This window comes from Buteo buteo, chromosome 11, assembly GCF_964188355.1.
Source record: "Buteo buteo chromosome 11, bButBut1.hap1.1, whole genome shotgun sequence".
Taxonomy (NCBI): domain Eukaryota; kingdom Metazoa; phylum Chordata; class Aves; order Accipitriformes; family Accipitridae; genus Buteo; species Buteo buteo.
This window is the reverse complement of record NC_134181.1, coordinates 40209740-40235402: the sequence shown is the minus strand read 5'-3', so window position 1 is coordinate 40235402 and position 25663 is coordinate 40209740. Positions and strand designations below refer to the sequence as shown.

General features: G+C 45.0%; 1 protein-coding gene across 6 annotated transcripts in view; it reads right to left on the bottom strand.

The window, feature by feature from the left end:
* The window catches only part of PXN (paxillin), a 48464-nt gene extending 24874 nt beyond the window's left edge, over positions 1-23590 (bottom strand). For all 6 annotated transcript variants that reach the window (XM_075041777.1, XM_075041778.1, XM_075041779.1 and 3 more), the window contains exon 1: positions 23509-23590. In XM_075041777.1, coding sequence (XP_074897878.1) covers positions 23509-23521 — 13 coding nt within the window. In that variant the 5' untranslated portion in view covers positions 23522-23590. The remainder of the gene's footprint in view (positions 1-23508) is intronic.
* Positions 23591-25663: the final 2073 nt, after the last annotated feature.

Genomic DNA, 25663 nt, shown 5'->3' with positions numbered 1-25663 from the left:
ATGAACCATCGGACAGAAACCCACTGCTTTTTACTAACGGCACAGAAGTGAGTTCGGGTAGATGTACTGGTTTACAAGTCTGCAGAAGAAGAGGGGTCTGGAAATACCAGGAGCACTCTGCCCCCAGGTTGTGAAGGAGTTAAGAAGACATTACAGTTTAATGATTAACTTCCCCCCTACCCTCCCCCTTCCTGACTTGAGCAAACAAGGCAGAGCAGAGGAACGGGAAGCGGAGGGAGGAGAAAAGGCTGGGGAGGAATCACTCGGTTGCTCAAACTGCACTTCAACTTTACAACTGATACCGAAGCAGCTGCGCAAAGGCAGCACCCCACCCGGCGGGACACGAAAGGGAGCAAGCCAGGAGCGGGACAGGCGCTCACACGCTGTTGTACGGGGGGCAAAGGACCCCTCCTTGTGCTTGCTCACCCCCATGTTCTGCAAACCCAGGGTGCACCCTTCCTCATGCCCCAGTCGCTGCCTCCAAGCTCACAGCCACAACAGAGGGAAGGTCTTCCCCATTTGCATCCATCCCCTTCGCTGCTTCCAGCCGCACAAACTGTTCTCCAATCCAATCCCATCAGCAACCACAGTTCCTTGAAGTTTTGCTGGACCCGTTCAAAGTGTCCGACAAGGGCTGCAGAACTGCCCCGAGGAGGGCAGGGCGAGAGCAGTGGTGGCACAGTGCCCACTCAAGTCCACCCCACCTTGCAGGTCTTCACCCTGCCAGAGGGACATGGCTCTGCAACCCGCGGGCACGGGCTGCAAAGCATTCCCTTGAAGGTCAACCTAAAGAGTTTTGCAGTCCAGAGACCAACTCGAGGCAATTATTCAAAACCCAACCAAGGGGATTAACATTTTGTTTTCCACGCAACACCTCATCCCAAGAGGTCCCAAAGCCCTGTGCCTCCTTTAGCATTTGTGCAACTTTTTAACACTACCAGATGACAACGTGAGATAAGAGATGGGATGAAAAGAAGGGAGATGTATTAATGCAAAAAAGGTGCATCGCTCTTTCTTTCGCAGAAGGGACCAGACAGCTGTAACCTGATGAACTGCAACAAAGATGCTGCGCCTTGTGCAGCACTACATGTCACACTACAGGATTGAGTTCACTGCGGTGACTGCTCCTTAAATAGACTATTAAATACTTAAATAGAAATATTAAAGGTTCGATCGATTTATTGGGTAATGAAGTGTTCCTTCCCAAGGCAACTCCTGAGGGACAGTGCTGCAGGAGGTGTAAATCAGCCAGTTAGTCTCTCCCAAGCCGTAGGAAGCAGTTGACTGCATCATCCTAACGCACTGACGCAGACCAGTTCACACAACCACCAGCCATCGGAGGGCACCACTACATCCTTACATGGACAGAAAGATGAAACCCGACAGCAATGGCTAACTTGGCAGTAACTTCACCTCACTTGTTCATCCCCGCAGAGCCGGGAACCTGTCCCTATTTTAGGCACACAGAAACTTTCTGCCGGTGCCATGTGTGCTGCACCTCCCCATGGAGACGTGCATCTTCACACCAGCACACGCTGCAGCATCTTGGGCACTATCGCCCAGTACTCTGGGAACAACCATGCACACTGACTTCACTAGTTTTACCACTGCTCCAAATACTCTGGAAAATACTACAGACACAGCTCTAGGAGGCAGAATCTCCTCAGGTTAAAAGACCAGAGATTCATTTATCTCTAGAGGATAGATGTAACCATTTTGTAGCAATAAAATAACACAGACAGGGTTATACTAGATCTTCAAGCCATTGCTCCTCTACAGGATCACCGCTTCTTCCACTCTCGCCTCTACAAGAAGCTACTAACACAACCCACAGACAAAATGTCAACTCACAGACATGTGGACAGAGTGGAACCACACAGTCCAGTTTCCCAAGACTCAGCAGGGCTCAGCCTACCCACAGGCACGGGCTGTGCATACAGAAATTTGTATTTTCTACTCTATTAACAGTGCACTGCTCAGTGGGGTGTGGAAGACTGAGGGATACTTGCTAAGACACCACCAACCCATACGCTGCTGCTTGTCATCACTATGCTGTTGCAGTCACACAGCTGATAAAACCCTAACTCACTGTCTGCTGTAGCACAGTGCATCCCAACGTGTGCATGGCTGGGTACTCCACAGGCTCTGATAACTTGGCCAAGCACCTGGTAAAGTTGTATGCAAACATGAGACAGAGGCACAGAAGGACAGAGTCCTTCTCCCTCCACTGGGCAACACAAAAATTACATGCTCAATTGAAACCACATTCAGGACTGAGGGCTACTCAAACCACATCCTCCCCAGTATGGGAGGACATTTGTGTTCCCATTCAAGTGTTTTTTCTACACAGATTTTCCTGTGGAGGAGGGACAGTTAAAGAATCATATCATGTTTGATACCTTTACTGCTATAAAGCACTCCAAGACATCTGGAGATCCAGGTGCATTAGTTTGTCCCTCTCTCCCTTCCCTTCCTTTTGCCAAAAATCATTATTAATTATGAGGTCCTTGGGATCCTGGTCTTCAAATCCCACACACAGCTCTGCATATATATGAGTGGGCCTTAATACCAACTGCATTGCTTCAAGGTAGTTCCTAGCATCTGCCAAAGCTCTGCTAGTCATTTAGGCAGCTTGGGACAAGAACTCTCAAGCTGATGTCCAATGCAGTGAACCGCTCAGAAAAAAATCCCTTTTACCAAGAAAATCAGCAAGATGAAAGAGCAGGACAATACCTTAGGTTAAGTCCCATTTACCATTTCAAGCTGTGCTGAAAAGAACAATCATCTCCCAAGTTATATACTGCACATTCCTGCGCTATCTCCCTGGCCCACACCTCCATCAGGCCAAGGAACAGCTCACGCATTCCAGGGGCTCTGACACGGGCTCCTTCACCATCGCTGCGTGTCAGCACTCGCTGTCCTGCAAATGCAGTATCCTCCAGCAGAAACAGCCTCATGTGCAGCTGCAGGGGCACATTCTTCAGCTTCCCACATCCCAGGTTTGTCTGATAAAGAGCAGTAACACCAGCCTAGGGATCACAACAGAGTTCTGAGGTACAGAACAGGAACGGATAACACGGAAGCCCCTTTGTACTGATGCACACAACACACACACACACACCCCACAGGTATAAATCTGAGCCGCACTCAGCCCTCTTAAATAAAGTGAAGTTATTAAAAAGAAAAAAAGAAGATATTTACAAGTATCTTCCCATGCATATCAAAACATACTTGGTTCACTCCCCTCTTCCTGTGCCTTCTGTGCATTTCAGAAATGCTCCTGGATTAAGGTGGCACAGTGAAGCAGAACACATCAGGAACTAGTTCTGGAAAAAACTATGTGACAAGGCATCAACAAATCTGCATTTGCCAACTGGCATCAAGCAGCTTTTTAATGCTAATTTTTTCTCAAGCAGGAAATAGTTTTCCACTATTCATAAGCAATCTAGGATTTTATTTATTTATTTTAAAGTGAGGCAATTTAGAGAAATCTAAATTTGCTTTCCTCTTTTAAGGAGAAGCCTTCTACTACTGAGTGTCCAGCATAACACCAGCCTGTGCGAGGGCTAGAGAGATACAGCATACCCAGTCAGCTCAAAGATGACAGCATTAGTGCCAGAAGAGAGAAAACTACCTCAGATTTCCATATGCAGTTCACCTCTCTCAACAACTGAGGATGAGCTATTAAGCCATGCTGACACAGCAAATCAGAGGATTATCAATATAGTAAGTAGATCAAAAGGATGATGGTCAAATTTTCTTCTACATCTCTTCTACTGCTGGGGAGGAAATGGAAGCATAACTGAGGCAAGATACTTCAAATGCCTCAGATATCAGCCTTTCATTTTCAACAGCTGAAAGCCACATCTGTGCATCCATCAAACCGCACGGTGCCTGTAGCTCTGCTTCTTGCATGGGACATCTGGAAAGTGAGTGACACTGGAGACAGGATTCTTCATCCGACCGCCACACAGAGCAAACACCACAGAGTCCCGTCTCCCCCAGCATCTCTACTGCCACATGTCCCTGACAGCCCAGACACAGCACACTGGGTAATCAGGATGAGATGTCTGAGCACAAACTACAGTATTTCCTCTAATGCAGCTACAGAGAACACGTGTCTGTACCTCCTCCGTTCTTCCCCATGTCCCTGTTTACCCAAATAACTAGAAATGCTACAGGTTTTCCTGGCTTAGGCAGCAGAAGATTCCCAGATGATTGGCAAATAGAAATAAAAAGCAAGACAGCCATAAGGGCAGGTCTAAATGAGGACACAGACTTTACATGGTAATCATGTCTCCCTCGGTGGAAGACAAGTTGCAGACCCCTCATTTGCAGAATGTCACACCATTCTCCAGCCCTTTTTTCTTAATACCTGTAAGATGCTGAATTCAAATCCTTGGGTTTTGCGGTCCCCTAAAAGAACAAGGGGAAATACATCTCCAGAACTGAACCCTGAGCTCGCAGACTCATCTGAGCAGCCTCTTTGCAAAATCCCTGAATCCAAACTTTAAAAATCTCATTAGGTTCAAGTAAGTCTTCTCTCTCTCCCACCTCCAGGAGCAAACACAACTTCAGCTCACATATAGGGAGACAGCTTGGGGCTGTAACCCAATCCCTGGCAAGACAGTTTTACATTGTGAGTAACTGCAGAGGAATGGGGAGCTTGGGTATATTTATCCTATTAAATAGCCTTTCAAAAGAAACATTTGCAATGCTCTAGAAGAGCTGCATCAAAAAGACTTGTTGGAGCCTTGCTATAGGGCTTCTCACTGCCCTCGAGTTTGAGCCTGGAAGCCATGGGGAGCCCCAAAGAGCTACACTGATGACAGGAATTCCCTCTTTTACAGTGGTTTTGACTTTTCTCAGCAAAATGGAAGGGCATTATCACAGATAGGAAAACCATGAACAAACAGGTGAATGCAGGCATTGACTTCCAGGTAAAAGAAATGTAATAACAAGTTCTTAAGGCATTATATTCTAATCAATGACTTTAAATGCAAGAAGATCTGAGACTACAAAAGCAATAAAACACGAAGACTACATTCAAAATGAGACTTTAAAAATTCAAAGTGTAACTAGATGCTTTTAAAATCCTGAAGTTCTCTGGTTCGTATATATAGAAAGCATGTAAAATAGCTTAGCTTACTTTCTAAAACATTTTGAGAAGGAGACTTTTAAAAGTTTTCCAAAATTTAATCAATATGGTGAGAAGGTGGTTAGAATACAGGACACATAACAGCTCTCAGCTCTCTTGTGAAGCTGGGACAAATTGTTATTTAAGGTACAAAAAAAAATTAAAGATACAAAAGTTAAGTCATAAGACCTAACAACTGCTGGAGTACCAGTACGGAGCAGCCACTGCCATTTTTACTTCACGTTGCCTAGACCTGCCTAAAGGAAGTTCAGATGACACGGTCAAAAAAATCACTCAGCTAATTTCTTTAATGTATTCCAGTGACTGATGTTTATTCAAAGCCTTGTGCTTTCTCATTATCAAGGTATTGGTGCAAGTCATGCCTTGTGTCACTGCTTAATAAAAAGAAGTGTCCAGACTAGTATCAATACATGGTATGGTGAAGTCTGATAGAAGACAATATCCATTAAACCCTTGAAGCTTCTCTGTTCTTTGAAACCAATACTGCCCCTTAGAATAAGCAAGACTATGCATTTGTGACACTGATTTACAAAGTTGTGTAAAAGCTGAACAGCAAAGGTAACCATCTAGTAGTTGTTATGCCTAGCTACACCAGGCTGCAGAGAAAAACTGAACAAGAATTCATCCCATGACAGACAGAACTGCTTTCAAAATCACATGATGGCAGTCACCATGAATCTTATCTGCCAAACATCAAATACGACAGCCAAACCAGTTAGCTTTCCCCAGTACAGCAGCCCACGCACCCAGCTCTCACCGCTATCAGCAAATGCCTAAACAAAGACAAGACACTGCACTGCGAGATGTGGTCTCTACGATCAGCTGCAGCAATAACTGTGGCTTCCTGTCCCAACCACTGAGACCCAAGCTGGAGACTTTATTCTAGAGCTTGTGGCCAACTAACTGGTCACAACTAACATGCACTACTAACACCCCAAGCATGAGGCTGTGAAAGTGTGTGCAAGTATAGCCTGTTTAAAGCAATTTCAGTAACTGTTTATCAGTAACTACTCACTGCATGTTTGGGGATGAAATGCAAACCCTCTGAGTGCTCTGGGTGTAGTTTCAGCACAGCCGACACCACCATACTCTGCCAGTGTAAGGGAAGGGCCCAGAAAATCCCCCTTCCTCCAGCATGCAAACCCACACTGTTCTTGGAACTCACCCTGCTGATCACCAGATGCTTTCTGAACTAATTCAACTTACTAATCCAGAAAAGTTTGCTGGGTTGTTGGCTTGGTTTTTTTAGATAAATTCATTACATTTCTTGGAAGCATAGCTCCAGCCACTCTATGAACTAAGCAGCTTTTAGAAAATGTTTTAGAGACCAAGGCCAGAATTTAGCCCTTGTCTAACTAAGTGAATAAGACTTCTGCTTTAAATAGGAAATACTGTATTTCACCTCAAAAACTCAGACCAGGACACAAACTGTAAAATCCAGACCCATCCTGCCATTAGTTGAAAGTGATCACCCATCCTCCTGTCTGATTCCCATAACTAATCTGCATCTCAGATGCAGACCAGAAAAACTGCAGCCTGAAAAGGGAGTAATGAGCAGATAGCACAAACTGAAATGCTCTTAAATTCTGAAGACATCCCTCACCACTACCAGCCACTTCCACCTGAGCCTACACTGACATTTTATTTTGGCTTTGCAGCCCCAGAATTTTGATATGGCTCAATCAGTAGGGCTGCATACTTCATGTACCTACTGCTGCTATTTCATTTGTGCCACCAAGCTTAAGAGTTAGTTAGCTTTTGACAGAGACTACTCTTGACCATAAAACTTTGAAGATGAGCCAACTTTGTATTCTATAAACACCCAACAGAAGCTATCATGTGAGCTCAGACCTTCCACTGGATCCCTCTGAGGGGCAAGAGGGCTATTTGTACGTGTGCTGGAAAACCATAAAGGTCACTGCATCCTTCCTGGAATTGGCCACACCACTTCCTTTCAAATTAACACAAGCATTTCACTGAAACTCAGACCTGCCCTGTAACCTCAGCAATGGTGTATTTGTCAGAATGGTGAAGGTGCTAGAGCGCCAGCATCACAAGGGGTCAGCTAGTTCCTGTGTAACGCAGCAGCAAGGCTTTCAAGGGCACAGAGAGACTCTGTAGGAAACCAGCTGACCAGTTTGCAGCATGACACCAGCAGTCCATGGGAATCACACTCCCATTCCTTGAGCGAGAACCTCAGATCCACCTCTTGTCATCTTTGATGCAACAGGCTGGGAAATCCTTTGACTGCTGGCTCCATTCACATCACAGAGTTGGCAGGAAGGTAAACTAATCTTAACCAGACCCAGAGGGCATGGGATCATCAACACAGCATGCAAACTGAGAGACACTGCAACTGCCTCGAAGGTCTGAGTCAGCACAGTTTCCTGGATAGAACGACACAAATCCACAGCACTCCCTGGCCTACAGTCCAAGCTGTGTGAAGGAACCACAGAAGATTTTCCTGTAGGACCAGAATTTTTCCACTTAGCTCTTGAACACTAAATTAGACCCCAGCTCAAACTGGCTGAGAGAAATGAACCACCACCTACAAAAGAGAAATGCACAGGCCTTCTGCCTTCCTCCAACTTCCTTAGAAAAACTTTCAACCCCTTACCACTACCTCAGAACAGTTCATTAGATGGCTGAAATAACGGAATTCAAGTCTCACAAGGCACATAACTGCTTACATGGTCAAAGAGAAATATTCGTCAATATGTTACAGGTTTGTTGAGTATCCTCACACTGGAAGTGATTTGTGATTTAAGTACCATCTCCTTTCAGGAGGGATGTACCTAATGCTCCAGAAAAAAACAGTAAGGTTACCACACTAATATCCAAAGAAAATATAGTTTGAATATGGTATTTTTTGTTTTCAGCCAAAAAGCTGCTGAATCAAGTGTAGCCTTTTCAAGGTCTTCAAATTAACCTAAGCTGTCTGCTCCACTGCCATGGCTATCACATTCGAGAGCTGTCAACAGAAACATCAGGAAGAACAAACTCTTACTGGCACTGAAGATCGAAGGACAGCATAGAGCAAAGCAAGGCCATACAAATCCAGCTTAAGCTGGATGTTGTGTTCTTCACGTATTGCCTCCAAGAAGAGTACTTGAACTTACTAGCAGCACTGTGACATCTCTGGTTTCAGAGCCTGCTCCCTCCCAAAGGTGTGTCCTTCCATTTATTTCTCATTTCCAGAAAGCGCTGGGGAGGCAGGGAGGGAAGGGTTATTTCCTGTCATATACAGCATCCTCTTTTTTTTTTTTATAGCACAGCTTTCTCCACACTTGAAGTGAAGAGGCATCTTATATTACTTCCCTCTGTTTACAGTCCCGAGCAGCAAACAGCTCATGCCAGGACAAAACAAACACCCTATGCTAAGACCTGCTGCCTTAAACTGAATTCATGGTCCAGCTTACTAAACAAATAAATGTTTTCAGTTTCACAGCTACCATAAGCTTCTGAGAATGCCAGATCCCCAGGTACACAAGCCTTGAATGCCTCTGTATAGCAATTCACAGACAGATGAACCCACAGTTGTATGAAGCTAAAAGAGAAAGGAATCACACAGGGAGTTATTTTCTATCTAGATTCACTGTACTCTCAAACCAAGTTCTGAACAACAGGAAACAATTACCAAAGATGGATAAACTTAGTCAAAAAATTCTTCCACTGCTCGATGAACAATCTTCAGAAGAGTCAGGAAAAGTTTGTGAAGGGTTTGCAAGTCATAGCTCCAGCACACCCTGTGACACAGCGTATGCAAAAGCAGCAGGCTGAGCTAATCTCAACCCTTGTACAATGTTTAAGAGCACAAAAACAGGTTCTGGTTTACTGGACAGAGAAGTTGGAGATTGCAGAAGAAAAGTTTGTGATATGTGAAATGCTTCACACAGACTTAAACAGCCAACTCATGACCCTCCAGTGATTCAGACCACCATGATTTAAGTACTACTGTTCTCAGACAATTGTCCCACCCACAAGTTACAGTACTGATAACAGAAGTGGAAGTCATTTTCAGGCACATTTTTCAGTCACAGCAGTCGACAGCTCCACACCCTAACCCTCAACCTCCATGTACTCCATTTTATATCGATGTAACAGGTTGTGACCTGCAGCAACTATAGGCAGTAAAGTCTGTAGCCACCGCACCTGAATTCCAATGAGGATCACGAATCAGAATCCTCACCTTAACATTCACACCCCCTTGGTAGCACAAAAAATCGTCTAACTTTCAGAAATGGAGAAATGATATGCAGTCCTGAACAGCCAAACATAACATGGCAAGTCCACATTATATCAGAATAGAAAGCAAGTCTCACTCTCAGGCCTGTACTAAAAATACTTAAGTTGGAATTTCTCAGTCTGAATCTGCAGCCTGCTATGAGCTCCACCTGCTACCAAGTCTTTTGTCAGAATCCTCTCCTTTTGGAAGCAAATAGAATGTTGTTCCTACGGGCAGTTATAGTTAGCCCTGTGAAAGATTATGAGGAACAACGATCCACAAAAATTAGAGTCTTCATTTCACTCCCTGTGTGTCAACTGCCAAATTGGAAACAGCTTTGGTCTCCAAGGAGGGTAAGTACTGCCTCTGACCATCCTCTCCTAGAGTGGCTCTTCTTGTGCAAGATCTATTTCTGATCTCTGCCTGACAGCAAATAGATCTTCAGTCATTTCCAGGAAGTCCCAGACAAAGGAATTAGCAAATGGCCAATGTTGACCTAACTGTCTCTGGGAGGGAGGCGAGTTGACTCTGACAAAAGTAAGGGACATTAGCTCTGTTCAAACACAGCAACTCTCAAACTGAACAAGAGTCAAGTGGCATTCTGGCTGAGTTTGGTGGAAGGAACAGACTGGAGTGAGTGTAAACGTTTTACACAAGCAACTAAGCAGTTAATACTGTCTCAGTACTGACCTGGGCTGGATTTCAGCCAATATCCTAGATGGAAAAAAAAATTAAAAATAAAAATTTTAGTCACCAATACACTAACCTTTTTAGTCCTCTGCCTATCCTTACATGCACGAAATAGTAAGTTAACCCTCCTCATGCATGTCAAAGAATTTTTATTTGCTGCTGGCTTCCCTCAGAAAGTTCACAGAAACTAGGATCAACATTCAAAAAAGTCCAACAAGATCCCCTCTCCTCTGCCAAAACAAAACAAAAATATTCATGAAAACCAAACAAGCAGCCACTGAACTGACCCCTCTGGGACAATTTCCCAGGGCCAAGGCCTCTGATCAAAATACCAACTCCTTTGTATTCCTACAGGAAGAGGGGCTCAGCCAAGCCAGCTATCTGAAGAACCAGACCCTTCCTGCTACATCAGCACGCAGCTACTCCGCAAGTGCTAGGTCAACACACAGCGTGCACTGCCATTTTACAAACATCTAACAAATCTAGTACAAAGGAGACCTCCATTAAACAGAGCAAAGAGTCCAAGGATGGGTATAGAAACAGCAGGAAACAAGACACTACAGATTTTAAACTACAGCTCTGGTAAAGAGAATAAACAAAAGTCCAGGGCTCGAGGTAGTTCTAGTCCCTTGGCTGATCAGTCAGGCAAACATTCATGGAACTAGTGCCAGTGGGCAGTAAGAGCATCACAGTGCTGGGAAATTTATCATGCCTTACAATTTTGCTACAGCGGACGCCACTCCAAACCCGTGCTGCTCTCTCCAAGTCATGTACGTAAGGTTGATGCCATATAATTAGTATCTTGCCAAAAGTCAGTCTGCCCTCCTTGTGCAATGAAAGGAAAGACTCCTTCTACCTATTATTCTTCTTCCTTAGCAGCATGTAGAGCTGCTGGGAAAGAAAGTCATCTGTCTGCTCCAGCAGACTAGCCTTCTTCCTCCAGCACGGAAGTACACTCTTTAGAGACCTGAACTGGGCAATCTGTTCTCATGCCTTTCTGGAAAAGGCAGGCAGAGAACAGTAACAACTATAAGGACAGTAGACCAGAGTGGAAAATACTGCCATCATTTGCGTGCCAGACACTGCTCAGCCCTGGACTACAGGACTTAGAGAAAAACTGCCAAATGCAGAGGTGTGTGGCATCCAGCTACTACCAAGCAACCCTCTACATGCCCACTGAAATGAGGGTAAGACAAGGGCATTTTTTAGGCCCTGGGTGGACTGTATTTGGTTGAGATTTGCATAACTGTAGGCAGTTGGGTCTGACTTGAACTGAAAATTGTCATAAACAGCATTGAGGTTACAACACATGCTAATCCAGTACTGGATAACTCCTCTGAGCAGCCTTTAAGCAGTAGCTTAGTGCCATAAGCAGTGGCAAATCAGAACAGGGTAAACGCACAGCAGTGGTTTCCAAATCTTTGGGCAACAGCAAGTCTCATTTACTTGTGCTCCAGAGCCCTCAGGTGGAAATGACAAGTGTGTAAGTTTGACCACTTAAGAGGACACCTTACAACAGCTGTAGAGCACTTACTACATGGAGATGGTAATTTGGTAACTGCTGATTCTAACTCATCTAAGGGAAACATGTTACATCAGGGTTTACACAGGAACAGAGCACAGAAGTTTCACTGGACAGTGAGCACCCTGGAGTGAAGGATACAGTTTCACAAGATGCAGAAAGGCGAATTAACAGTTCATCACTGCCAAAAATGGAGAGGTTTTACTCCGTCTTCCAGACATGTGCTGCTGCCACTTACTTGTGTTGGCTCTGGCTCTTACAAGACCCCTCTGTGAACCAGTTCAACAGAATATACACCCAGCCAAAAAAATTGACTGTTTTCTTTGGGGTTAGAAAAGAGGGATGAGCACAGCAGTCAGCAAGAAGGAAGGGGTCTGTCCAAACAGCCAGACAAGGAAGCAGAAAAGGGGTAAGAATGAGTGAAAGTAAAACCATCCCCCCTTTCAGCAGCAGCAAGCCATTATATTGGCTCCACTGCCAGCAGGACCACCACCTCAGATACCCCAGCATCTCACCTTTGCCACACAGATAACCATAGTCAATAATAAGATTGCTAAATATCTATCCATCTGCATATGTAAAAACGGGTTTGGACCCAGTCAGAGACAAAACGCTGTCAGAGCTTGCACATTCTAAGTTAATTATCTACCTTTTAAAAAGTAACAGAAGCAGGAATGCATGTGGACCCTACAACCAATAAAGGGAAGGGTAAGTTTTGCATGGTTATGCAAGAATAGACACGAAACTTAAGGGAGGGGAAAAAAAGTGTCTTTTAAACAGTGGAAATCCTATCCAAGCAGCATAAACAGATCTGAATATAAACCCATCCAGGCAAAGTGCCAGTTACAAAATTTGAGACACACATAAAGGTGATGAAATGAAGGACAGAAATATTAGTATAAATTCTGAATTCATTAAAAGCATTAGAAGCACAAATTCTGCCCATGAGATATAGAATGCCTGGCTACCAGCAAAAGAAAGATTCCAGCAATAAAGAACAGGGACACTAAAGAGACACTGCAATCGTATCCATATTTAGTACAGTCTTATTGAGGCATTCCTATCCTGAAGGCTCTTAAATGTGATATCAGAATGCAGACTTGAGAGTTTAGTCCTTGAAGAGAGTATTTTTCATTAACTCCAGGAACTTCCCATTCAGTAAGTAACAAGCATATCTCCCAAGAGCATAAATGCAAAGAGCGTTCAATGAATGCAAATCTACCCTTAGAAACCAAGGTATTTCAAGTTTGAAAAGCCTGTGCCTATAAGGAGAAATAAAGTCCCAGCAAATCTCACCCAGATACTAAGGATGCCAGATAAAAGGTTAGGATATTGAGATTCAAATAAAGACAAGTTAAAAAGACTTGCCGGCTTGACCTGCCAACCACTGAGGCAGGTTGCTTCCCTTTTTTTAGAAAAGGAACTTTTGTCAAATGTGGTATGTGGTTTAACTAGCTGGTTAAAAATTTAATTACTAAGAAAGTACTCTCAAAATGGTGGATTTTTCTTTTTAAGAAGTTTTCGTTTCTGCAAGGGTTCTCTGCAACAGAGAGTGGGAACAGACTTGGAAGCAACACCGAACTCTTTATAAGCCAGAAAGTGTAAGTCATCATCAGCAACTGACTTCACACAAAGTGCTGCCAAAAGCACAATGTAAACTCACAGAGCAGGGCAGGGGGAAATTACAACAAAATATTTAACATTTTTCAGTCATGTGGATCTTAGTACCACTTACAACTATAATAGGTATAAAGTTTTAGAATGAAGCTTTCAATCTGATGAACATTCTACTAAAAAAGATAACCCAAGTAATTACAGACCATGGGCAAGCAACATAATTGAAAGACAACAGAGTACAAGGGGCCAAGAAGCACATGGTTAAAAATCTAATTAAAGCAGCTTCTTTTTACTTTAAAAGCAGCTTCTGGGAACAAGAGGAGGACAATGTGCCAGAAATTAATGTGGGAACTGGTCCCCCAGTCTACTTTGGGAGAAGATGTGGGTGGTAATTTGATGGAGATTGGTGATTGCTCTACAGCTCTAGAGCTCTGCATTATTATTTTTTTAGCATTGGCAGAAGAATGCGGCTCAAGAGTTTCACAATGTCATGACAGAGGCCCACTGAAAGAAAGAAAATTGTTAAAGCCAGACAGAAAACTAACAGTTTTAGAACTGAAATATATTGTAGCCAGTAGATGGAGAAGAGCTGGAGCATGTTTAAGGTTTTCTTATCTCTTCCGACTGTGAGAATGTAGATGACCTATTATTCTACCTATCATCTGGCATTGTGACAGAAGTATTAGACACTAGTCTCCTGCTTGTTTTGTCACCAGCAAGAGAAATAGTGAGGATTTCTTTTTACCAAGAGCAGTATTAATAAAGCAATTAAACACATGACAGCTTCTTCATCTTGGTGCCCTGCACAGAAGTTGTTGTTTTGTTATTAGACAAAGAAAAATTTTATTCTACCAACTGAAGGCTGTTTTACTCACAAGAGAACTCATGACCACAGAAAACCGCAATTAAAAAAAAAAATTATAAAGACCAAAGAGAAAGTAGATTTTTGAGAGGTAAAGATGAGTAAGAGAGACCAATCTCCAGTGCTGACCAAAAATGGAAATGTCAGCAATACTGAAATAGAAGCAGCATGAGAATAAACTTCCCTATCATAGGTACATGAAAGGAATCCTTCTTCAAATTACTTTCTAAAAAAGGGGTTTCAGCATGATCTCTGATTGTTCCTCCACCAATCCGATGATAAAAGTCAACAATCATCTGAGATAACTAGAGAGAATATTTTGCACTAGTCTACAGAAGTCAAGATTCCCAGCCCCCACATTTCTGCTTTGCTGAAAATTAAGTTGACTTCTTTGTCTCAACAGATCATATTCTTCCCTGCTATACAGTGAAGTAGGGCACTGTGGAAAATTGATTCATTTTCCTATCAAGTACCTAGATGCATATATTTTTTATATGGACGTGTACCTACTCACATCACTATCATCCCATTACTGTTGTGTACTTTAATCTGATCCACTTCAGAACCACACCAGCATTCACAACGCACAGAGAAACAGGGGAACCAGGCTCTTCCATTTACACATTGAATGTACAAAGACAACCTCCCACACACACACAGAGCAGTGCAACTGCCCCCTCGCTGAGAACAATATTCCACTCCTATCTCTGTGACAAATCCAAGCCTAACTGCTTAAAGCAGCTGGAAAATAGACTAACTCCAACTCCTTCCCCCCCAAAAAAATAGAAAATAAAAAAATAGCTGTTTCTGCCAAGCAAGCACTGAATACACTGCATTCCATTTCATTAAAACAATTACTCAGAAGCCAGCCAAGAATTACATAAAGCTTCCTCCCTGCACTACCCCCAACCCCTTGTCTTCAACCCTCCTCCCCAACAGCTTCCCAACCCTGCAAAGACAGGATCACACCAGAGCAATACCACTCCAGAGAAAGTGGCACCAAACACCTCACATCACACCGGCTATTCCATCCAACACAGAGTGTTTTTCAAACCTAAGCAATGCAATCAGAGGACTCTAGCAGATCCAGACAGCCTAGAACGTCTCTGAGTTTCACACCACCATAAGCCATATAGCATGGTGATCTGTTTCATGTAGTTTCCTCCCTCACATTTGATGGGAAAGTAGCATGCAACAAATTGAGCCCTTAACCAACTCTTACAGAAAAATGAATGATAACCTAACAGATTTTCTCTCTAACTTGCATGGCCAAGGCTTTTAAGCATGATCCCAAGGCAGAGAAGGTACTGGAAGCACCAGATTTAAGCAATTAAGAAGTACAGGAGCAGCATGCCAGAGTAGCTGTGCTTGTGAGGCACTGCCCAAGGGAACTGCTCAGGACAGCCAAGTAGCAAATCTAAGATTAAGCACCAGCAGGATAGATTGAAACGACAAACTTAGGATTATAAGAACCTGACTGACAAATTCATCCCAAACTCCACAGAGCTACTCCACAGCTCCCAGCCTGACAGCGCTGAGCTCCTCACATTTCACAGCAGAAATAAAAGACAGCTTCTTCTGGCCAGCACCGCTCACCCACCCACAACACTGAGTTGGCCACTGATAAGAGATTTCATGACGTGGATGAAATGGCATTTCGTTCCCTCCCCCAGTGCTCCAGCTCTCTGCAGGGATCCTGTCTAACTGCTGGAGCTGCTCACAGCCAGGCAGAATAGTTCCAGCTGTGTATCACACTGCCTAACCAGACCAACACAGCCCAAGAAGTGTCTCCCACATAAAACCATAATGAACGAGAGGGAGAGCTCCAAACCAGCAGTACTACTGCTAGGCATCTTACTCTTGTGGACCACCTCTGCCGAAAAGGGGTAATTTGCTAGCAGCAACAAAAAATCCCTAGTCCCAAGACAGGTGCTGGTGCTGAGGAATGGGGAGCAGCAGACCCAACTAATGGTCAAACAAGATGAGAAGTGGAGAAGACCAGCCAGGACATCATCTTATTCCAACTCATGGGGCACCAGCAACCTCAACTGACTTACAGTTAAGCTTTAGGCTCTTTTGTCTGACCCAGCCAAAATTAGTGGCTTCAACCTCAAAGAAACCTTTTCAGAGAGAAGCCCTGAACTTGTTTAGAACCATGAAAGAGGGTAGAACAAGGGAGCATTAAGCCCCTAATCCATGGCAAATGATTTACAGCCCTCCTGCCCGTGACCTTTTCTACTTCTGGCTTTATTTGCCCCCTCCTGCTCTTAGAAAAAAACAGCCTAATCACAGTCCCCGAACCACCACAGGTTTCCTATAGCATGAAGTGAAATTCTCTGCTCACCTTGCTCTTCAAGGATAGAAATAAAGCAAGATCCTATCAGGCATCTAGACAGACACTAGATTAATTCTGTCTGCCAGCTCAATTTTGTGACAAAAACATGGGATTGGTTTATTCCTGGAGACCCCATACAGTTTGATTTATAGCTCAGCCATTTAAAGCACAATTCCCCATGCAAAGTGTCATTCAGAAAGTTTATTCCCTGGAGCGCCATCTACTTTTTTTTGATGTTCCTTCACATCGTTTGCAAGATGTTAGAGGTTTAAACATGTGCAATAAACAGTAAAAAACAAGAAATCAAGCTACACTCCACTGCATGCTGCCAGCCAGATGTACTCAGTAGCTCACCCAGCAAAGCCATCTACACCAAACTTGCGTATGATAATAAGAACACTGTGAGAAGTGGCATGACAAACTGCATTTGAAGACTTCAGGCTACCTCATAATCATTTAAATAACTTGAACTAAATTCCTTCGCAGTGTAGAGACAGTCCAGCACAGGGGAAAAGGAGCCAAGCAATAACAATGCAAGGCTACCTCCCCCTGTGGCTTGCCGTAAGTTCTCTTGGATCCTCAGCTCATAGTTGTCTCAAACTGCTTAGATAAATTTCCCATGTAAATTCAGAATAATTACTGTCTGCTACAAGAAAAAGCTACATTTATATGAGCAGAAAAAGAGCTTACCAGACTCCTAAACAGCACAAACAGATAATCTCCGGGACTCAAGTTCCAGTAACCAAAACGCCAACACCAAACTTATTCCACAGCACTCGTTGCCATTTCTACTTCATTTGCTTTATTGGGATTTAAAAACACACATACACAGAAGAGAAAGCATGGATTTTAACACTAGTCAATCAAGGAAGACTGTCCCCAGACAGCTAGTTTCTGAGGCTCTGGGGCCATTTGCGATGAGAGTAAGCACAAATGGGAAAAACGGCTAAGAGTGATATGAGAAAGTCATCACCCACCTCCTATTTCCATAGTATATCTTTAGCACACAACATTCTTTGAATGACTTCATGACGCTCTGTGGTAAAGGGAAAGACTAGAGTAGAACTACTGTGGGGAACTTGGAAGGGAAAGGAAATCTTTTCTCCCTACTCACAGCCTATCATAACAGAGGATGAAGAAAGGATGAGCAATCAGAATGGCAGAGAGGGAATATTAAACAGGGCCGAGAAGGGAATAAAAACTTACAAATCTAATTCAAACTTGCCATTGCAAGCTTTTCCAGCAATGGTGACCAGAAAAGCTTGAAAGAGTTACTATTCTGATATATTCAGCTGGAAGCTATTTCAGAAACACAGAGATCTCAACAAACATTAACCATACTTTGCAGGTAAGGAGCTATTATCCCTATTTCACAGACAGAGAAACAATATGCCTAAAGTCAGGGCAAGTTTTTGAGGCTGTGGATAAATGGTTACCTTATGCTAGATTAAACATAAGCTACAACTAGAAGAGGTAGGCTCACCTACTTCCCAGTCCACTGTCCATGTAAAAAAATGACTTTCAGAACAATCAGCTTGCTGATCCAGCTAACTGCCCAACAGTTATTGTGGACACAAGGAAGGGAGATGGGGGCAGTAAACACAACACACCTTACAGCAGCAGTTAAATCAGGCCAAACCAATTTGAAATCGCAACTTCCACTTTCTCTCCAATCCATTTAACTTCAACCCAAAATGGAAAGGAATGGTGCCACTCCTTGCTTCTACACTGCACTGGATCTAGTTACCTTGCCACAGGGTAAGACAGTTCAGCTTATTGATTCAATGGCAAATCATTTGTTCAATTTGCGGGAAAAGGGCTGGTTTTCCAAAAGACCAGAAATTTGAACCAGTTCACTCTGGAGCCTGATACTCGCTAAGTAAGGAGCAAGCACACAAGGCATGGGGAAGCTGGAATCACCATTTTTGGCTGCTATCTGAATCTGGATGAGATGTGAAGTGAGATTTTGCAAACACTGAAACAAGAACAGGACCCAAAGGTCTCCACAGTTCCCTACCTAGCATTTTAAAATATAATAGCAGTCATTACAACCTGCACTTCCAGGGCTTGTTATTAAACCTAAGTTAGTTCGGACAGGCTAAACTGACCAAGAAACTCATTCCCTAAACCCCATCTTATCATAGCCTGGGGAAGCTTCCCACAGACAATGTCTTGCTTTCAGGCAGCTGGAGTAGAAAAGCATCTTCATTAACAGCTTCCGCATCAGACAAAAAGAGACACAGAAGATCAGTACACACAGGGAGGGAGGCGTAGCCTGAGATGCAGAGCAGGAAACTGAGACCAGAGATCCTATTCACTAGCACTGATTTTCCACTAGCATAACACAACTGAATTCAGAATGTGTTTGGGCTATCTCCAAAGTTGCAGCAGATCCTGGATATCACAACTAACACATTAGTCCGATTCAAACAGATTTGTTTTGTGGCCACGGACAGGATTTTTCCCCCCCTCTAGTTGCACAGATTTAATTTAAGGAATTTATGTATGTCTGTCTTAGCACTAGATCAGAAAACCAACTCTGATCTAACTAGAAGTTCATTATTATTGCTTGTTCTGCTGCCAGACTTTGGAATTTTATCCATCATTTCTTCAGTTTCACAACTTGTTGCATATAATACACTTCAAGGGCAAAGAAGGTGAGGAAAAAAGGGTCCAGAGAAATTGAACTATCATGATTCCCTGGGAAAGAAAGAACAAGTAGAGAGACAGAGTTAAAGATGTATGAGAAGTTACCCATTTCTTTCTCTAGTGGTAGAGATGGTGTCAGAGGATCAATTTTAACCAGGAGGGCAGCTGAATACTTGGGATAAGTTGACCTCTCCCAGCAAGGGACAAAGGAGCTAAAGACAGCACAGAGTCCAGACTTTCCATGGAAATAGAGCAACAAGAAAAGAAGCCTCTCTCTACATCACACACTGCTTGAGGCAGAGGACTCCCTGTCTGAGCTGCTCAGGACAATGAAGTCCCTGTTTTATGAGCGGTCACAACAGCTAAGAAGCTAAAACAAGTCAGAACCCCATTGTGCAGAGTATTAGTTCTGTTTACAGTCTTCTCGCCCAGCAGCAGGAATGACTCAGAAACCTGAGCCAGTAGAAAGCCAAGGGACCAAATTACTTTACCAGCGTTTCCCCCAATACCATTTCCTGGGCGTAGCTGACCACGAGCAATTTCACACTAAACTTTCAGTCAAGTAAGACCAAGACCCACTGCATATGACTTCCAAATTGAAGGAACTGACTCAGAAACAGGCAAGCATCCCCCTCAGAAGAGAGACGGACAGCATAGCCCTGCAGAGCACAGCAATCTTCCAAATGTTAGGACAGATGACAGATGGAAACACATGCAATCCCCTCCACACTCCCATGAAAAATCAATGGCAAGATTGCTCCCTTTAAAGTCAATCTTGAGAGGATTAAGCCCTGAAGAGAGGGTGGGTTAGAGTTCCTAAATCAGAGGGAAACAACTTTTAAAGTAAAATCCCTTGAGCCACTGAACCTTTGCACCCAGAATTTTGAAGCCACATTGCTAGACAAACCTGCAAAAGAAAAATCCTTGTAGATGTGAGCAAGCACACCTAAAATAAGAAGCTTACAGTCTAGTTTACACGCACAGCCAAAATACTACCATAAATACATTCTTATTAAACAGAAATAACTTCTTTGTAAAACATCTTTTACAAGCTCTAGTGAATGCTGTTTTGTTTTTGATTGCAAAACCCAGATTAAAAAAATCTGAAGCCTTTTAACAAAACGAAAAAAAAACATCAAGCAGAAGAGAAGCAAGAATTCCAAAGCCATCAAAAGAAAGCTTCTAAAAGCAACACCATTTCTGTTTGGAGCTACCAAAGCTTAAAAAAAAAAAAAAAAAAAAAAGTATCACAGTAGTGTTTGCAAACAACCCCTTTCAGAAAAAGGTTGCAAAAAACATTCAAAGTCAAAAATCAAACAGTATCTGACTAAAGCAAATGTAAAGTTTCCTTTCTCCTGCTCCTCTCACCATAAAATACATGACACACTACACAAATTAGGTTTCTTCCTCTGCAACCAGCAGATCCTAACGGGTCTGTTCACACATACTACTTAGACGAGGTAGCACCACAGAACCAAGAATAATCAACATCTAATTCAATATCTCAAATAGCCTGAAGCAAATATGTGCAGTTGGTCACTTGTGTGCTGGAAGCACAGCATGTAACAACACGCTGTGCTTTGGTAATCCCCTGAAAGGGGCGATAGCCCTGAGTTAGGATTGTCACTCTTTAGGACAAAGTTTTACTCTTTGTGCCAATTTACAACACTGCAGAATGGCAAACTCATTCACCAAGCTTCCTGTCAAACTCCAAGCACATCCGCAAAATATGCTTCCTTAGATTCAAGGAAGACAATCTGGACAAGTCTGGTCAGCTGCTCGAATTCACCGTCTCCTCCCCCCCTTCCCACAATGTGCTATTCTAGTTTATACCGAGACCCAGCACTGAGTGTCCTGTGCACCCCCAGCGCAATGGGGTGCACGAGTTCCGCCTGCAGAGCTCTGAAACAGTTTCCTGTGTGCACTGTGCACCGTAACACCACTTCTTCAACACTGAGGGGAAAACAAAAGGAACAAAGTTTTTCTTAACTCCCAATGAATCCCCAAAGCAATACAAATCCATTCTCACAGATGTTTCATAACCTCTCCAGCCCAAGCAGCATGAAATTAAGATACTTCTGGACCTCCATTGTACAGTGCACAAGCACACACTGATCAACTCTGTCAGCTCCAGAAGAGGGAGGAGATTTTTGATAAATTCAGGGAGTTAAGAACAGCCACACCAACAGGCTCTGTGAGGTGTTCCCTCGTGTCTAGCAAGGCCCATCAGTCACTAGTCATTTCTGCACAACATAGATTCAGAAGCATGGTGTGGAAATATCTAAGCTGATTTTACTTGACATCAACCCTGAACCTGCAAGGTGTATTAGCTCAGGCTCAATGCTAAACTACTTTTGGGCCAAAACTGGCCCTGGAAGCAGTGCAGCTATATCCACATGGCATTGTGCCTGAACCAACAAGTCCTGCCAGACCAGCTTGACTCTGGACACAGCCAGTGCAGACATCTGTATCCATGGCACAGTTAATTCGCAACTCAGATAATCCACCCATAGATAATGAGGAAAGAAAAACAAACAACTCTCACTTCAATTCAAAAGTTTGACTTATTTCAGGAGAGTTGTATCAGCACAGAATTGTTCCCTTATTTACGCACCCCAAGGTGAATGGCTTTAGAAAAAGAAGTGAGCAATTTGGGGGCTAACAATGATTTCCAGAGGGAAAATAGCTGCCGTGCCTTTCCATGGTGAATTCTGTACAGCAAAGAAAAGCTTAGAGAGAGAAAAGGTCCCACTTTTTTTGTTCAACTGCTTGCTTTTAGATAATCACATCTTGTACAGTCTGAAAGACTGCACAAAAATTGAGAAAGACATGGTGTAATTAAGACGTGATGAATCAAATTGCTGAGACAGAAACTTCTGTTTTAAAGATCAGATCACAACTTTAATTTTTGGTTGTGCCAATACATTTAACACCTCAGAAGAGCAAAACAGACACAAGTTTGGATCTTTTTCAGACTTTCTTTGCAGTTCACCTCCAACCCTCCTACAGAGGAAAGGAAAAATGTGTTGAAACTGCAGTAGCGTATTCGGACAACCGGAAAAGAATGCAACATCACAGTGGGCACAGTACAGCTCCCGTGGTTCGTTAAAGAGCATGTTGATGAGACACTAAACTGGCCCTACACAATGCTATCTGTATGCTCACCTTGAAAGGCAACTCATCAAGTAAATACACAGACTGGGTGAATCCTGTTCTGACTAGCAATGCATTCCTGAACAGCTAGAAACTTGCACCAAATCTCCAAGAGATAACCAGGCTGAGGGACATAAGAAACAGTAAACAGAACTGTCTCCAGTTAAAGAAACAATAACTGTGAGAAGAAACTGCAGTAGAAATTAATTCTGTTTGCACCACCAGCTACTTCACCCTGGCAGAGGGTAAGGTTTCACTCCCTAAGAATGAATCCTTCGTGGTGCCCCTTTCACCAGGAAGCCATGCAGCTGATGGACTCCTCGCCCTGTAAGTTTTATCATTAGCCCAAATTAGAGTCTGTTTTCTGAAGGCGTGACCACCAGCTTTATGCCAGCACTGTAACGTGAGCTTCCAGATCCAGTAATAAAACTGCATTTTTTTTCCTGGAGCATATCTTAACAGAAGGTCTGGTTTCTATTAAAGGTAGGGTGGAAGTAACGGATTGCGGCCCCTCCCCAGTGTCTGATTTAATCGGTTTCATAAGCGGAACTCAGTCACCCTAATGTCTCCCAGTGCACAAGGGATTTTGGCAGATCCACCCCCTTTCCGGCTTGGTACCAAAGGAACTCAAACTCTCTAGATCTTTCCAGTGAGACCTGACATTTCCCCGCTACACAGTTTTGGAAGGTTTTGGCACACCTGGGAGAAACCCAGGGAAGCGAAGGATGAGCTCTGAGCCCGGCGGGACGCTGGGCAAGGGGTTGTGCTCGCCTGGCCCCCGAGGGCTCCCCAGCGATCGCTCTACACCCGTGCAAAGTTACACATCTCGCCCAAGAATAGGCTCGAGAGGCAGCGGCAGGGGAGGAGGTGTCTGCCGAAACCCGACCACGCTCCACGCTGCTCCCGGGGTACGGCACCGAAGGACGCCTTTCCCGACCGGGGCAGACTCGGGACAAACACCGGCGGCCCGCACCGCGGGCGGGGGTGGGTGGCTGCCGGCGGCCCCAGGGCAGCCCAACCGAGGGGCCTGGGGGGCGGAGGGGATCAGCGCTGCCAGCCGGGAGGGCCTGCGCGGTCCGCGGGGAGCGACACGTCCCCGGGCGCCGACAGGCCCGGCCCGAACCCCCCGGCGCGGAGCCCGGCGGCGGCGCCGAGGGGCGCAGCGTGGCCGGGCGGGCCGCGGCCGCCGCGGGGGCTGCCCGGGGCGCTGAGGCGGGGAGCGGGGGGGGGAGAGCGGCGGTCCCCTCCTCCTCCTCCTCCTCCCCGCCGCGGGGACTACAGGCGGCTCGGAACTCACCCAAATCGTCCATGGTGCCGCCGTGCCCGCTCCGCCGCCGGTACCGCCGCCGCCGCCCGCCTCAACGCCCCGCAACTTTCCCGCCCCGCCCCCGCGCGCGCCCGCCCGCGGGCCGCGCGCGCCCCCGCCCCGCCCCGCCGCGCCGCGCCCCCTCCGCGCCGCTCCCGCACGGCGCTGCCCCCTGTCGGGGGCACCGGGAACCGCCAAACCGGCTCCGGGGTCGGGCTCGGCTTCCCGGCCCCCGGCCGCGTTCCCGAGCTCCGGTAAAGCTCCGGAGAAGTGCCCTGGGAAAAGGGCCGGGTTCCGTCCCCGGGGCAAAGCCTGCCCTGCCGCGGGGAGCCGTCCTGAGACCCCACGCGCGTCCGAGGCTGCCGGTGCCCGGCCAGGAACGCAACCCAAAACCCTGTCCTCTTCACTCGAGGGGCACGGCCCACCCGGGGGGCTGCGATGCAGTCGTGCCAGGCTCGGCTGGGGTGCTGCTCCCCGCGAGGAGCCCTGCGCTCTGCGGCTGCGCTCCCCCAAAAGCCTATGAACGGAGTGACATTTCTGAGCCCCTGACGATTTACCCGAGCACCGTGAAAGCTTGGGCAAGTGAAACCTTTCCCGAACAACTTTCCACAAGCTGTTGGTGCCATAAAGGAAAGCCACTGACCACTTCTCCTTTGCTTCGTTTAAAAACCGTAACAGCCCTCACGTGACAGTGCATCTCGAACCACCGCTTCCGACTTGCCTTGCCTTCCAAACCACCACCAAACCACGCTCCGAGGCAGCAAAGTCCTCAGCCTTGCCCGAACCACAGAGCAGCTCCACCCTCGTCAGAGCCGCTGTTTACTCTACCATCGCTCTCTGGCCAAGTCGACATGGCAGTAAAAACAGTTGCTCAGCCCAAGTGTTCAGCTCCTAATCTGATGAGGGATACACCGAAAACTATCAGTGTGGGAACAGCTAAGGATGCAGGAAACATGACCCCTGTAGTGCTTTTCCTTACAAAATGACTACCGAGTCAGAGAATGTTCTCAGAGCTGAACAGCACATGTCCTGTTGTCGAGCTGAGGTTACGGGATTGCATTTTCATAAAAACAGAACATGAGGTCAGCTGCTAGCAATCTCCGATGCTTCATTTTTCACTCTCTAGGCACAAACACACCCAGTTTCCCCAGCTAGCACAATTCAACAGACATCATTATTTCCTGTGTTAAGACATGCTACAATGAGAACTATCACTAGGGGGGCATGGAAATATCCCTTCCCTAGTCCCAGCCAACGCTCGCGAATAATCAACGGCCTCCAGGAAATTCATTCCGGGTTTTACTCCAAATCCAGAACTTCTCAGAAAATTACATCCTTACCTAGATCTGAGTACAATACAAATATCAGTAAAGACTTTCACCGTGTGCTTCACTATCAATGCCAAGGATCTTGCGTGATATCCACCCTTGCTGGTCCCTGAGCAAAATTTAAAACATTATTTGAAGGGACTGTTACATTTGCTCAAAACCTATCACTGGCTGCGCAATGAGGACTTCAGGATGCATCCCCCCAGGTGGAGCAACATAAACCACTAGCATTTACTGGTAGCATAGTGGACCTAAGGTCATCAGAAACGTGTCCTTTCCTGGGATCTGTCTGTTTCTTCTAGCAACACATGACAGGCACTTGTCTTGACTTGGGTTGTATTTTTACCTCTGCACAAATAAAATGCCCTGTTCATATTATAGCCTGATATGCAATTTTTATCTGCAGCTTCCTACAGTGTCCTTCGGGAGTGCAAATCAAGAAAGCAGTTTCTATTCCATCTCAGGGCTGAAATTAACATGTCATAGCACCAGATAGGGTTGCACCCACAAAAAATAGGTTGTGTCCAAGCTGCTCAGTGCAAAAAAAGTCATTGCCTCTAAAGCTTTGCCTATGGCTTCAGCACTGCAATGAAAGGATCAGTGAGGTGGAAAGGCAGGGCTGTCACAAGTGATACTATCCTCTGGTAACATGACTTTTAAAACCAACCTTATTCTCATTGCACTCCTCATAGCCAGATGCTGTTCATAACTGAAATCTTCTTCACCCAATAACATTTCTTACTTAAAATTGCCAGTCCTTAACCCTCCCATGATAGTCTAAGGAGCAGGGGCAGGTTAAACCCCAAGCTGCTAAGACA